The sequence below is a fragment of the Ascidia mentula genome, chromosome 1 (genome assembly GCF_947561715.1).
Source record: "Ascidia mentula chromosome 1, kaAscMent1.1, whole genome shotgun sequence".
NCBI lineage: Eukaryota > Metazoa > Chordata > Ascidiacea > Phlebobranchia > Ascidiidae > Ascidia > Ascidia mentula.
The window spans coordinates 19,957,886-19,973,355 of NC_138566.1; the positions used below are offsets into that span (position 1 = coordinate 19,957,886).

The 15,470-nt window shown below is 40.3% G+C and overlaps 1 protein-coding gene across 3 annotated transcripts in view; it reads left to right on the plus strand.

Moving 5' to 3' along the window:
- Positions 1-9,750, plus strand: part of LOC145917457 (uncharacterized) — a 29,699-nt gene extending 19,949 nt beyond the window's left edge. For 2 of the 3 annotated variants that reach the window (XM_083002948.1, XM_083002949.1), the window contains exons 69-99: positions 50-169; positions 256-467; positions 628-715; positions 775-939; positions 1,092-1,235; positions 1,319-1,603; positions 1,713-1,901; positions 2,232-2,425; positions 2,671-2,830; positions 2,992-3,202; positions 3,358-3,513; positions 3,568-3,693; positions 3,938-4,094; positions 4,219-4,341; positions 4,447-4,569; positions 5,151-5,273; positions 5,420-5,542; positions 5,645-5,767; positions 5,948-6,070; positions 6,170-6,284; positions 6,481-6,575; positions 6,853-7,033; positions 7,119-7,305; positions 7,368-7,492; positions 7,636-7,746; positions 7,973-8,140; positions 8,268-8,543; positions 8,635-8,757; positions 8,815-8,893; positions 9,244-9,284; positions 9,356-9,608. In XM_083002948.1, coding sequence (XP_082859074.1) covers positions 50-169; positions 256-467; positions 628-715; positions 775-939; positions 1,092-1,235; positions 1,319-1,603; positions 1,713-1,901; positions 2,232-2,425; positions 2,671-2,830; positions 2,992-3,202; positions 3,358-3,513; positions 3,568-3,693; positions 3,938-4,094; positions 4,219-4,341; positions 4,447-4,569; positions 5,151-5,273; positions 5,420-5,542; positions 5,645-5,767; positions 5,948-6,070; positions 6,170-6,284; positions 6,481-6,575; positions 6,853-7,033; positions 7,119-7,305; positions 7,368-7,492; positions 7,636-7,746; positions 7,973-8,140; positions 8,268-8,543; positions 8,635-8,757; positions 8,815-8,893; positions 9,244-9,284; positions 9,356-9,438 — 4,529 coding nt within the window. In that variant the 3' untranslated portion in view covers positions 9,439-9,608. Of the gene's footprint in view, positions 1-49; positions 170-255; positions 468-627; positions 716-774; positions 940-1,091; positions 1,236-1,318; positions 1,604-1,712; positions 1,902-2,231; positions 2,426-2,670; positions 2,831-2,991; positions 3,203-3,357; positions 3,514-3,567; positions 3,694-3,937; positions 4,095-4,218; positions 4,342-4,446; positions 4,570-5,150; positions 5,274-5,419; positions 5,543-5,644; positions 5,768-5,947; positions 6,071-6,169; positions 6,285-6,480; positions 6,597-6,852; positions 7,034-7,118; positions 7,306-7,367; positions 7,493-7,635; positions 7,747-7,972; positions 8,141-8,267; positions 8,544-8,634; positions 8,758-8,814; positions 8,894-9,243; positions 9,285-9,355; positions 9,609-9,739 lie in introns of those variants that run through there. The other variant, XM_083002950.1, reaches the window with a different exon arrangement.
- The last annotated feature ends 5,720 nt before the right edge of the window (positions 9,751-15,470 follow it).

The following is a 15,470-nucleotide window of genomic DNA, read 5'->3' on the forward strand; positions in this document are numbered from 1 at the left end:
TTCCATATCTTAAAATAGTTAAATAGTTAATTAAGTTTTTTATTATTAGAAAACGACCTCATTCCCAGAAGGCAGTGTTGCGTCGAGAGCAACGATCCAGGTCTTTGTAACTTGTACCAGGCTCAACGACAACCAGCCACCTGTATCGGTTATGATCCAAGAAGGATTGGTAAGTATATATTTCCAAGTATATTTCTATATTTTGCTCTCACAAACGAAAGAACAAAATTCAAACAAAACTATTCACTCCCATAGCTTTCTTCTGGGGCGATCCTCACATTACAACAAACGACGAGGTTACGTACAGTTTTAACGGATTGGGAGAGTATCATATGTTGTACGCTCCCGGTGTATTCTCCCTGCAAGCTCGCACCAAGAAGGCCAAGAAAGAAGATATGACTGATTCGGACGCAACTGTTTTTACCGCTTTTGCAGCAAAAGACCTGGCGACCAATACAACCGGCACTGTAACTAAACAAACAATTTATGTAACCAAACAATGTACATGTATTATTTACACAACAGTTCAGGATTTTTTATGGTCACTGATAAAATTTACCTATTTTCTAAAATTAGCAGTACAAATAAACTTTGTTTGCGCGATACAAATGAATGATATTGCTACAGGTTCAGTTTGAGGTTGACTTCACGAGTACAATGGGTGACAGCGTGATTGTCAAAGTGAATGGCGCTGTTGTGGAAAACATAACAGACAGTAAGTTGCGCAATTCAGTTCAACGTATAACATTTGGAGCAATATAACCGCTTTTTTAGCTGAAACAGTCGTGGAAGAAGTGAGTTTAACCGCCGCAAACGGAACTTACACCGCGACATTTCCCTCGTCGAATTCACTTTCGATAACATCCACCAACTTTCTCCTTACCATGCAGTTCACAGGAGACACAGCTGCACTGCAAAACTATTCACAGGGGTTAATGGGTAAGTATTTTGTGTTAATTCAAAAAAAAAGGTATTGACAACTATGTAATTAAGGAAGCATTTGGTGTTTTTGGATTATCTTTAGTACTAACATAACAAAACAAATTATCTGGGTTGTATTGAAAGGCAGTTACAGCAAACTTGATATGTAGGTTATTGGGATGGAATAAAAGAAAACGACTTCTTAATGAGAAACGGAACGACCCTTGATTGGATGACGCTGCAACCAACAGAAAATCTCGACATTCTAAATAAAACATTAAATGAACGAAAGATATTCTCTTTCGGACAAACATGTAACTATAGCAATTTAATGTATAATAATGTCCTAATTGATAAATACAATGAAGAGTCTTTCTAATCGTTGTATCCTTTTCAGGGAAGTTATTTAACGAAAGTGAAAGCTTCTTTAACTACACCGGTGAAACTGGCGACACATTCCAAGATCACAATCCCACATCAGCATCCGAACCTCCGTTCTTCGAAGATCTTGTGGCCGAACAACGAGGATCATCTCACTTTGAGGGGATTCGGGCGAACTGTACAACCAACAATGTACTTTCTACTACTTGTCTCTACGACGTGTTGACGACAAACCGAAGTGAAATCGGAGAAAACACCAAAGCAGAATCCGAGAGCAGCGCAGAAATAACCGAAACCAATGGTTAGTTATATGTAACATACAACCACATATCGTGTCAAAAAAATAAATTTGTTGCGGATTGCTGAGGAATCCTTGTCATTAATTATTCGGGCCCTCCTTTGTTTCACAGCTAATGCATTGCCGATCATTACCGTCGCTCCGTCACCTATCATTGCTGTGATGGAAAACAAAACCACATTATTGGCCCGAATAAACACATTGAACACCTTCACTGTCGAAGCAAGCGATGCTGATGGACATGCAGTTACATTTAGTCTTGATGAAACTGACAGTATCGGTGGAATGTTCATTGAAAATTGTAAGTCACAGCATAATAGAGGATAATATAGAGCGAAAACTTTAAAGTGCCCTGCGAACAAGCCAAAGATGGGAAATTATTTGCACTGTTATGTCGGTGCTCCTATGTGCATAGCGCCTTATATTAACTTTAGAAAAGTGGTGATATAACGTCCAGTCATGCATATAAGGTTTTTGGGAAAGTCGCGCATAGTGAACCTGATCGAGAGTTAAATGCCACCTGTGCTTAAGGTTTTAAACTCCTTACAATTCTTGTTACGTTTCTGTGCTAGCATACTATCGCAACAAGGATCTATACGTACACACACAATAAACCGGTTCAAAATTGTAGTGACTGGTGTTGTGACGTGGACCCCGTCAGACCATCACGTGATTACAAACGTCACTAACATGACCTTAATTGTGATTGCCACCGATTCCCTTGGAGGTGAATCTGTCATGGTCATCAACGTGAAACTGTGCAACTGTTTGAACAACGGAACTTGCTTGTTCGATGATCCAGCCTTGGGAAACGAAAACTACCAGGTTCTTGTGTTGAAAATTTACTTACTCCATCTATCCCAAATCTTTAAACAGATTTGGGAGGGTGGAGTAGTGTTAATAACTTTTGATTATAAATACCCGGCATCCTTTTATTTCATATAAGATTCGTTTTCTCCAATCAAACATAACATAAAGGGAAAAAACAGATACTTTTTCCGTATAAACCAAAATCCAAAGTTTATTTACTTGAATAAACACAAATAAAATAAAATAACCCATTTTTGTAGATCGTCAACTGTGAATGCTCCAATGCATACACCGGTTCTATTTGTTCCGAGGATAGAAATGGTTGCCTTTTATCAGCGTGTTTCACCAACGTCACATGCACAGATGTTCCAGCTCCAGGAGTTGGTGAGACATGTGGGGATTGTCCAGAAGGAACAACAGGTATTACTGCACAAGCAAATGTTACATCCACCAATTGGTCTGTTTTGTTTCAAACAACAAACCATGTTACTGGCGGGTAGACATTTTTTGATAAAAGCTTGACATCCTAGGCTTTGTTTATAAACTCATTTTAATAGGATTTGGCTGTATGTTACATTAAGGTAATGGACGAAACTGTACGAATATTGATATGTGCGATTCGAATCCATGTGAACATATGTGCGAGTCAATCTACAACGGCTTTATATGTTCTTGTAATGGCGGATATGTGTTGGAGAACACAACACAATGTCGTGATGTGGATGAATGCACCGGAGATCCTTGCACTATGGTCCGACATTCCCGTTGTGTGAATACGATTGGTAACTACAGGTAACTAACTGGATTAATATGAACTTACGGGTAACTAACTGGATAAAGTGTTTTAATTAAATACCAACAAGATGAAAGTGGCTTTTGAATATAAAATTTTACTTTGTGGAACATTTCTAAAATATTACATGACAAAAACAAGACTTTCTTTATAGTTGTTTGTGCAACAATGGGTTTGCGACCAACACTTCGGGGGTTTGTCAAAACATCAACGAATGCACGACAAGCGCTCACAACTGTTCTCTCGACTCGACCAGTTGTCAGGATGTACCAGGATCGTTTTCGTGTCCATGTTTACCAAATTTTATCAGGTAGCTGTTTACAATTTCCTCAGTATGTTCTTGAACTTACCATCGTACAATTAGAAACGCCACTGATGGGGATGAGACTTCTTGTGTGGATTTAAATGAGTGCGAGCAAGGATTACACACTTGCGATAATCAGACAGAGATATGTGTCAATGAAGCTCCTTTATTCAGTTGCATTTGCAAGTAAGTCGATATATACATGGTTGCAGGAACAAATAACGTGGCGCAGAGATCATGCCATACCCCCACAAAGTTTGAAATATGGCTTGTATTATGTTTGTCTTGGAAAAACTCGATTTGGTTTTATTGTAATTGATGCTTGTAGGTTGATTTGTGTTTGCTGGTAGATAAACATGATTTGACGGGGTTTAATTCAATGTTTAATTTCGTGTAATTGAAATGATCTGTGAACTTTATTTCTTTTCAGATCTGGATTTCAGGAATTATCGGGAACATGCGTTGACGTGGAAGAGTGTTCGGATCCCAACCTAAACACTTGCGACAACAACACTTCACTGTGCGTGGAAATGGAAGGAGGATACAATTGCACATGTTTCGATGGTTATGAAATGGCATCTGATGGAGTAAGTGATAAATTGTAAAAAAAAATTTAGCAAAACCTACGAAAGGATTAAAACATTTTGTACGTTTTTTGTCTGAATTTTATCCCAATCTGAACAAACAAAATTGACCACTTTTTGTGTGCAGACTTGCATCGATATTGATGAATGCTTAACTGAGGATATTTGTCCGTCTTCCTCACCATGTTTTAATTTTAATGGCGGGTACCATTGTACGTGTCCAACAGGTTACCACATGGCAACAAATGACGTAAGCATTCCACAAAGAGTAAATAAAAATTTCATTTCGAGAACATGGATTACACGTGACTAGCCGTAATTATGACAAATAAAAACTAAGCATTTTCGGTTCCAGACATGCAGGGATGCTAACGAATGCATGGACGAAAGCGCTTGTCCAGAAGGTTTATTGTGTTTGAACACAGAGGGAAGCTACGAATGCATGTGTTCTATGGGATTCGAGATGAATGCCAACGGCGTACGTACATAAACAATCATTGTAATATACCGTCGCCAAAATTTTTATTTAACGCCATGTTTGAGCTATAACTTACATGGTAGACCATTATTGATATTGTCCGCATGGGGGAGACAGATTAACATTTGAAATATTTTTGCCGAGAGTATAACCATTCAAAATATTGTCCTCCAAAGGGAGCCCACCAAGAAGGAATTAAAGGATTATTTTATTATTGTCCACATGGTGAAGCTAAAAAAAACCTGAAATCAATGTTGGATAAACATAAACATCTTAAATATTGTCCGCAAGGGGGAGCAAAGGACCATGTTACTTATGTCCGCATGGTAGAGGCAGACAATCATTTAAAATATTGTCAGCCATGAAAAGCTAAGGGATCGTTTGAAATAATGACCGCATAGTGGAACTGTTTTACTACTGTAACACATGATGGATCTAGAGCACTATTTAAAATATTCTTCGCATGGTGGAGCTAGGGCGGGAGGATAATAGTCAATTTACGCAAATCATTTCTGTTGTTAGGGCCGATAATAGATGGGATTAGTAAACTGATTGACTCTTTTAATCGTCTGATTTTTCAGACATGCTCCGACATGGACGAATGTTTGAACACAGATGTCTGTCCACGTGGTGCTGTTTGTGCAAATCTTGTTGGAGGATACAACTGCACGTGTTTGCCAGGACATCACTTGGTTGATAATGGAGTATGTAATGCAAAAGTACTCCATGTGTCAATCCTCTGGAACTGTCTCCAAATAATAGTAGAAATATAACTGTGCCACACGCTTTATGTGCTACCTATGACTTGAATTATTATATCTATGTATGTGTAAATATTTACGTGATGCAGACATGTGAAGACATTGATGAATGCTTAAATATCTCTTCTTGTCCTATGGGTGTGAATTGCCTCAACTTTCCTGGTGGCTACAATTGCTCTTGCCCGTCTGGCTTCAACAAATCTACAAACGAGGTGAGGTTTCAAAAGACAAAATATATGTGCAAATCTGTTGTTTTTTCGTAATTTATTCGTCTCATTCTCTTATATAAAAATGCTTTTAATTCCTTTTAATAGACGTGCGAAGACATAGACGAATGTTTGGGTGTCGGTATATGCCCAACCAGATCATCTTGCATGAACTTCGACGGAAGTTTTGAATGTGTGTGCAATTCAGGACATGAGATGACTGCAGATGGTGTAAGTGTTTATCGCATTTGCACACAAATTAATGTAAAAAAATCGACCGGAAAAATTGATTGATAAAGTGTTTTTACGATTGTTATCTTTGTGTCAAAAACAAAAAAATTATATTTTCGAAGAATACCGGGTTTTCTGGTATCCCACTAATTTGTTTTATTCTAAAAACGCTTCGTTTAGACTTGCAAGGACATCAACGAGTGTCAGGACAACAGCACTTGTCCAGCAGGATTAAAGTGCGTTAACGCTCAAGGAAACTTCAGTTGTGTGTGTTTTGACGGCTATCAAATGTCATCCGGCGGTGTAAGTTTTTAAACATCCATCTTTCTTCTGTACTAAACTATATTTACATGAAAAAAACACATTATAATTTTTGTCCCATGAATAATCTTGTTCCATTAGACTTGCACCGATATCGACGAATGTTCGAATACGGAGATCTGCCCTCCACAATCGTTCTGTATCAACACTATTGGATCATATGACTGCCAATGTCATCCTGGTGTTGACTGTATACGTAAGAAAATGTTTTTTTGTTTGTGGATTTGGGCTTCATAGCAAAAAAATATCACGAAAATTGCACATCCCTGATTGGATGGTAGTATTGTTTGTAACCGAATTATCAAAAAAACTGTAATGAGAAATTATTTCCCTACAAAATGCGATAAAAACAAGATTTACAATCCAAAATATTACCATACATATTTTCGCAGTCAATCCTCTATCGGTTCCGCCCAACGTACTGCAAGTTTCCACAGATTCGTTGACAATCGTTACAGACGCTCGTCGTTTCTACGGAGAATACGAGGTATTCTGCAAATAAAACAGTGTTTCTCAATCGTCGGTCCGCAAACCGGTTAAATTTCTTACCGGTCACCCAATATGTATTTTTTTTGCTGCTTAAAACTTTCAAGTTTTCGTGGATATTGATATATTATGTATATATTCAGTTTATTATCAACTTTTGCACTAATTTTGTAAATTCAAAGTTTTTGCAAAAATGTTTATTGTCAACATTTTTTTGCAAAAATCCGCAAGGGTGAGTTGCTAAACTATAACACAAATTATCAATTTTTTTTGTAAAGGTGTTGGTGATTGCAGCCGATGGAAATGAACAACACATTATCACCACCGAGATCATCGCGACAATCACTAACTTGAAACCAAATACGAATTACTCGTTGGGCACAAGAGTTCGGAAGCTAAAAAATTCATCCTACGTTTACAGGAAATCGGAATTTAGTAACTTTGTTGCTGTGACCACAGGTAAGTTGGGCTGTTGGAATAGCTGACGCACAATCCAGACAATCCAGACTGTTACCATCTAGACATTACATACTTTTGATTTCAGATGCAATAAAAGTGGCTTTTTCGTTAAACTTGCTCAATGAAGCGTATGGTGTTGAGCTTGAGGATATTACATCAGTCCGCTCCCGCCAATTACGCGATAGATACGAGCCTGAGTTGACTACAGCGCTGAAGGCTGTACTTGGAAATGCTACATTAGATTTACTGGACGTAAACATCACTGCCTTCAGGTAACGATTGCTACTTTAAAGACTGTTATTCTCGTTCAAGCGTTTTATTTGTGCTTTTATAGGAATGGAAGTACTGTTGCGTCGTGTGTTGGAACGCTCAACACTAACGATCCAACCCACATGTACATTGTTGCAGAATTAGACGGGTCTGATCTGAATGCTGATGTGTTTGAAAATCTTGTTACCAGTACGTTTTTTCTATCGTTAATATACAAAGCAATTATAAATCCATGTGTGCAATTCAATATGTTTTTTAGCATCAAATTGTCGCAAAATTATTGCAAATCGTAAAACAACTTACTTATCGCGAAAAAAAATTGTTTTTTGCAGTACATACTTTGCCCGATATTCCTAATTCCTTCCGTGCAACAAGAATCAACACCATGTCAGCAAAGTTTGAATACGACAGTGTCAGCGCTGCATTAGATTACGAAGTTAAACGTGAGTTTGAGTTTGAGTCTTCGTATCTTTACCTATCCAATATTGTTTTACTGTTTTATAATTGATTGTTATCATCCACGTAGTGTGTGCGCATGACACTTGTGTTACAAAACGAACAGAGATTGCTAAGGGCAAAAAGAATTAATAGATTAGTCGAATACTTTATTGTGCATTTGTTACACAGGTCTGTTTCAAATAGTTTTTGTATCAAAGTTAATTATTGCAGTTACTTGTCCTGGGGAAACATTTGAGGTAATCACAACTGACCTCTTCGCTACATTCAACGACCTAACCCCAAACGAAATATGCTTCGGTCAAGTAAGAGTTCTGGCCATCGTTGGCCCCAGTACACTGGCTTACTCTTCCTTCAGCAACCCCGTGATTCTATCAACAAGTAAGCTTCATTTTTTTATTGTCTAAATTATTCAATTTTACCTGCGGTTTCGTAAACCATTGTGAGGTCTGCACAAGTCTGTTGTGAATATTGTCTAATACGTTCTTAATGTTAATTCTTAATTCAGCTCCCATTATCTCACCACTCACGGTATCTTCTATCACCGAAACATCCCTCATTATATCTTTTGCATCCGTTGCACGGGCCACCAGCTATCACGTGATGGCGACTGGGGTTACTCCAGTTCATGTTCAAGCATCCCCTGCAAACGGCAACACGGTTAAAGTGACCATCCATGGATTGACCCGAGCTACAAATTACGTGTTCACAGTAGTTGTTGTTACAAACGATGTTACGGGATTGCAAAGAAACGGAACTGGTCAAATCACAGCCCAAACATCCGGTAGGTTCTAATGGAAAAGTAAAGATATTGTTTAAAGAAAACTAAAAGGATTGGGTTTTTCTAAATTTCCACCCCTCAATACTCTATTCAGGTTCTATTGGTTGCTCAGCGGGCATCTGTTCAGACGGAGCAACTTGTTATAATGTGAAAGAAGGTTTTATGTGCGTCTGTGGGGCTGGATACAACTATGATTATGCGACAAAATCGTGCATCGGTAAAACACTTACTAAATGTTCCATTTTCAAATTACCATGATTTGTCTTTCAAACAGGTACTTGTGACACCGACCCCAACTACTGTTTTAATGGTGGAACCTGTTGTCAAACGGGCGAAGGAGGTTCCATCTGTCGGTAAGTTTCACTCGGCTTCAGCTGATGTGTGTCTTTTTCGACAAACCTGCACATAAGCCATGTTGCTTAGGCATAAAATGTTCTGTTGTGTTTTTTTGTATGGGTCAATTGTTTTTTTCACATACAGTATATTAGAACAAATAAACAATAAAAAAACTATTTTAATGGGTAGTTTTTAATGGAAAAAGGAATAGCTTCCAAACAATCTTGCGGTTTTAGAGCGTAAAGCTTGCCCCGCGTTTTCCTCATGGCAGGGGGTAATGGTAACTCATGGCAAGGGGTAACTACAGAATACAAGTAAAGTTTTTTTGCGTCCTGATGCTTGTAACATATTTACTTCGTAATTGCAGATGCACATATGGATACAAGGGTGATCGATGTCAACATTCAGGTAGGCGATGTGTACAGTATGAAAACAACTTTGGTAATGTGCTTTATTAGTAATTTGAATTCGATTTGCAGTCGCATCCAAGCACGCTTTGAAGATTGCTGCAGGAGTTGTTGGAAGTATGGTCATTCTTGGGCTGTTGTACAGAAGATTTTAAACAAGGAGAAGAAGACACATATATTCAAGGCTTTGCAATTTAATCCCGCTCATATTACTAACAAGCTTGTGGTGCGTGCGTGTAGTTGTTGCTTGACTTGTGCTTATTATCATACGGTGCTCTCAGCAACGTCGTAGCAAAACTTAGCAATGTCGAATCAATAAAATTAGATTTCGAAAACTGTTTTGTTATTTTTAAGGAATTTTATTGTTATTTTTAAGGAACTTTTTTAAGAAACAAAAACCAGTAAAATTTGAAAATACCTTTTACGGCTTGCGAGTTTATACAATCTAAACGAAAGTGTAATGAACAGAACGATAAGCTAAACAGTCAACAAGCTCGAAGCTTAGCACAGTGGTTTTAAACCGAGGTTCCATTTGTTACCATTGGGGTTGCTGCCAGCGTTTTTTTTATATTCATCCATAATTTTTCACGGCACGGTTTATCGATAATGTACTTCTACATCGGCAGCACAAATTTTTATTATGATATTATTACTCTTCTTAAATCAGATAGAAAGCAAAGCATGGTTTTCCGCCATTTAGTTGCGTAATATATCAACAAATGCCGCAGGGTGTCGTGAACGAAGAAAGGCTGGGAATTACCAGTTGAACAAAATGGACAGAAAATATTAAAGATTATAGCAAACCAGCGATAAAGTATCACAACAAATCAGTTACACGCTGTTTATCGTGTCTTGGCCATTTTAGTGCTACGTATATATTTACTTACGATTATCCGGTTTATTTAAAACGGATGATATGTGTGCCCCTGAACTTTTCTCCTCCATGACGTCATGTTTGTGTTGTAATTTAACTGCTGTCATTTCGGCGAAATTTTTTTTTATATCAACGAAATATTTTTCACGCATGACTGAACACAACTTCAACGGATTTACCAAAAACAAAACACAAGTATATGGACAAATTAGAACATAATGACCATTCAAAAACATCAATGTATCTTTGACACACCACCATGATCAATTCACACTATTTTGTTTTCACAAAATGTTTATACTGAGGCAGCAATGCTTGTTAATTTGGATGCGAACTTAAACAAAGCATCAAGTGGAGAAGTCGCTTGATATAGGCGAACATTTGAAACCTTTCCGGGCCGCAGGATTTTTTTTAATTTTGCACAGAGCTTGCCTAAAGCATGCAGATGAATGTGGTATAAGTTAAAATCCCAACAGTTTTCAAGTTTCCCAGCGAAATGAACTTAACTGCAGGTCACCCGCTGTGACGTCATTGAGCACTTTACGCGCGTACAGGTTGGCGACAAGGCCTATCGTACAGGCGAACATTTGAAACCTTTCCGGGCCGTAGGATTTTTTTAAATTTTGCACAGAGCTTGCCTGGAGCATGCAGATGAACGCGGTATAAGTTAAAATCCCAACAGTTTTCAAGTTTCCCAGCGAAATGAACTTAACTACAGGTCACCCGCTGTGACGACATAGAGCCCTTCACGCGCGTATAAGCTGGCCACAAGGCCTCTCATACAGGCGAACATTTCAAACCTTTCCGGGCCGTAGGATTTTTTTATATTTTGCACAGAGCTTGCCTGGAGCATGTAGATGAACGCGGTATAAGTTAAAATCCCAACAGTTTTCAAGTTTCCCAGCGAAATGAACTTAACTACAGGTCATCCGTTGTGACGTCATTGAGCTCTTTACGCGCGTACAGACTGGCGACAAGGCCTCTCATACAGGCGAACATTTCAAACCTTTCCGGGCCGTAGGATTTTTTTATATTTTGCACAGAGCTTGCCTGGAGCATGCAGATGAACGCGGTATAAGTTAAAATCCCAACAGTTTTCAAGTTTCCCAGCGAAATGAACTTAACTGCAGGTCACCCGTTGTGACGTCATTGAGCCCTTTACGCGCGTACAGGTTGGCGACAAGGCCTATCGTACAGGCGAACATTTGAAACCTTTCCGGGCCGTAGGATTTTTTTAAATTTTGCACAGAGCTTGCCTGGAGCATGCAGATGAACGCGGTATAAGTTAAAATCCCAACAGTTTTCAAGTTTCCCAGCGAAATGAACTTAACTACAGGTCACCCGCTGTGACGACATAGAGCCCTTCACGCGCGTATAAGCTGGCCACAAGGCCTCTCATACAGGCGAACATTTCAAACCTTTCCGGGCCGTAGGATTTTTTTATATTTTGCACAGAGCTTTCCTGGAGCATGTAGATGAACGCGGTATAAGTTAAAATACCAACAGTTTTCAAGTTTCCCAGCGAAATGAACTTAACTACAGGTCACCCGCTGTGACGACATAGAGCCCTTCACGCGCGTATAAGCTGGCCACAAGGCCTCTCATACAGGCGAACATTTCAAACCTTTCCGGGCCGTAGGATTTTTTTATATTTTGCACAGAGCTTGCCTGGAGCATGTAGATGAACGCGGTATAAGTTAAAATCCCAACAGTTTTCAAGTTTCCCAGCGAAATGAACTTAACTACAGGTCATCCGTTGTGACGTCATTGAGCCCTTTACGCGCGTACAGACTGGCGACAAGGCCTCTCATACAGGCGAACATTTCAAACCTTTCCGGGCCGTAGGATTTTTTTATATTTTGCACAGAGCTTGCCTGGAGCATGCAGATGAACGCGGTATAAGTTAAAATCCCAACAGTTTTCAAGTTTCCCAGCGAAATGAACTTAACTGCAGGTCACCCGTTGTGACGTCATTGAGCCCTTTACGTGCGTACAGACTGGCCACAAGGCCTCTCGTACAGGCGAACATTTGAAACCTTTCCGGGCCGTAGGATTTTTTTTAATTTTGCACAGAGCTTGCCTAAAGCATGCAGATGAATGTGGTATAAGTTAAAATCCCAACAGTTTTCAAGTTTCCCAGCGAAATGAACTTAACTGCAGGTCACCCGCTGTGACGTCATTGAGCCCTTTACGCGCGTACAGGTTGGCGACAAGGCCTATCGTACAGGCGAACATTTGAAACCTTTCCGGGCCGTAGGATTTTTTTAAATTTTGCACAGAGCTTGCCTGGAGCATGCAGATGAACGCGGTATAAGTTAAAATCCCAACAGTTTTCAAGTTTCCCAGCGAAATGAACTTAACTACAGGTCACCCGCTGTGACGACATAGAGCCCTTCACGCGCGTATAGGCTGGCCACAAGGCCTCTCATACAGGCGAACATTTGAAACCTTTCCGGGCCGTAGGATTTTTTTATATTTTGCACAGAGCTTGCCTGGAGCATGTAGATGAACGCGGTATAAGTTAAAATCCCAACAGTTTTCAAGTTTCCCAGCGAAATGAACTTAACTACAGGTCACCCGCTGTGACGACATAGAGCCCTTCACGCGCGTATAGGCTGGCCACAAGGCCTCTCATACAGGCGAACATTTGAAACCTTTCCGGGCCGTAGGATTTTTTTATATTTTGCACAGAGCTTGCCTGGAGCATGCAGATGAACGCGGTATAAGTTAAAATCCCAACAGTTTTCAAGTTTCCCAGGGAAATGAACTTAACTGCAGGTCACCCCTTGTGACGTCATTGAGCCCTTTGTGCGCGAACAGACTGGCGACAAGGCCTCTCATACAGGCGAACATTTGAAACCTTTCCGGGCCGTAGGATTTTTTTATATTTTGCACAGAGCTTGCCTGGAGCATGCAGATGAACGCGGCATAAGTTAAAATCCCAACAGTTTTCAAGTTTCCCAGCGAAATGAACTTAACTGCAGGTCACCCGTTGTGACGTCATTGAGCCCTTTACGCGCGTACAGACTGGCCACAAGGCCTCTCGTACAGGCGAACATTTGAAACCTTTCCGGGCCGTAGGATTTTTTTTAATTTTGCACAGAGCTTGCCTAAAGCATGCAGATGAATGTGGTATAAGTTAAAATCCCAACAGTTTTCAAGTTTCCCAGCGAAATGAACTTAACTGCAGGTCACCCGCTGTGACGTCATTGAGCCCTTTACGCGCGTACAGGTTGGCGACAAGGCCTATCGTACAGGCGAACATTTGAAACCTTTCCGGGCCGTAGGATTTTTTTAAATTTTGCACAGAGCTTGCCTGGAGCATGCAGATGAACGCGGTATAAGTTAAAATCCCAACAGTTTTCAAGTTTCCCAGCGAAATGAACTTAACTACAGGTCATCCGTTGTGACGTCATTGAGCCCTTTACGCGCGTACAGACTGGCGACAAGGCCTCTCATTAGTGATGTTCCCAGTTCCAAATTATCCGGCCCGGCCGGATCCGGATAGTTATCAATCAAATCCGGCCGGATAATTTGGATCCGGCAGTTTGTTAACACCGATTAGTGTATTTTATCGGTATGGCAAAAATGTTTGATTGCCAAACAGAATGCTATGTTAAGGTTGGCCTGTCATGAGTGAAACAAATAAACGTGGGCATTTATTAATATGGTACAACACGTCACGAAAAACCTTAATAACAAATAACAGAAAAATCTTACGTCGGCGAATATCACAGACTGGGTCCCAAAAACGAGTAATTTGTGAAATGTTTGTCCGCTTTTAGGACAAAAATGCTTTCCCAACTATCCGGTAAAATTAAGTCTATAATCCGGCCGGGTCCGGGTATTGAAAATTGGTCAATATCCGGCCGGGTCCGGGTACCCGGATCCGGCGCAACACATCACTACCTCTCATACAGGCGAACATTTCAAACCTTTCCGGGCCGTAGGATTTTTTTATATTTTGCACAGAGCTTGCCTGGAGCATGCAGATGAACGCGGTATAAGTTAAAATCCCAACAGTTTTCAAGTTTCCCAGCGAAATGAACTTAACTGCAGGTCACCCGTTGTGACGTCATTGAGCCCTTTACGCGCGTACAGACTGGCCACAAGGCCTCTCGTACAGGCGAACATTTGAAACCTTTCCGGGCCGTAGGATTTTTTTAAATTTTGCACAGAGCTTGCCTAAAGCATGCAGATGAATGTGGTATAAGTTAAAATCCCAACAGTTTTCAAGTTTCCCAGCGAAATGAACTTAACTGCAGGTCACCGGCTATGACGTCTTAGAGCCCTTAACGCGCGTATAGGCTGGCCACAAGGCCTATCGTACAGGCGAACATTTGAAACCTTTCCGGGCCGTAGGATTTTTTTAAATTTTGCACAGAGCTTGCCTGGAGCATGCAGATGAACGCGGTATAAGTTAAAATCCCAACAGTTTTCAAGTTTCCCAGCGAAATGAACTTAACTACAGGTCACCCGCTGTGACGACATAGAGCCCTTCACGCGCGTATAGGCTGGCCACAAGGCCTCTCATACAGGCGAACATTTGAAACCTTTCCGGGCCGTAGGATTTTTTTATATTTTGCACAGAGCTTGCCTGGAGCATGTAGATGAACGCGGTATAAGTTAAAATCCCAACAGTTTTCAAGTTTCCCAGCGAAATGAACTTAACTGCAGGTCACCGGCTATGACGTCATAGAGCTCTTCACGCGCGTATAGGCTGGCCACAAGGCCTCTCATACAGGCGAACATTTCAAACCTTTCCGGGCCGTAGGATTTTTTTATATTTTGCACAGAGCTTGCCTGGAGCATGCAGATGAACGCGGTATAAGTTAAAATCCCAACAGTTTTCAAGTTTCCCAGCGAAATGAACTTAACTGCAGGTCACCCGTTGTGACGTCATTGAGCTCTTCACGCGCATATAGGCTGGCCACAAGGCCTATCGTACAGGCGAACATTTGAAACCTTTCCGGGCCGTAGGATTTTTTTATATTTTGCACAGAGCTTGCCTGGAGCATGCAGATAAACGCGGTATAAGTTAAAACCCAAGTCATTTTTACTTTTAACCGTTTTTTTTCATTTAATGGAAGTTTGCAATATTTCAAAACTTCTTTCACGGCCTTGTTTGGTAGCTTTGATGTGTTAGGGTATTCACGTAGGCACTTAACTAAAGACGGTACTGCGGCGTAAAAAATATTTTTCTTATAGTGGGTCGGAATATGAGGGGAACGAACCAAGGGTCCAACCAACTTCTTTTGTATTTCCTTGTCATAAACCTCACAAAATTTCAGAAGCTTTTTGAGTCGCCTGTTA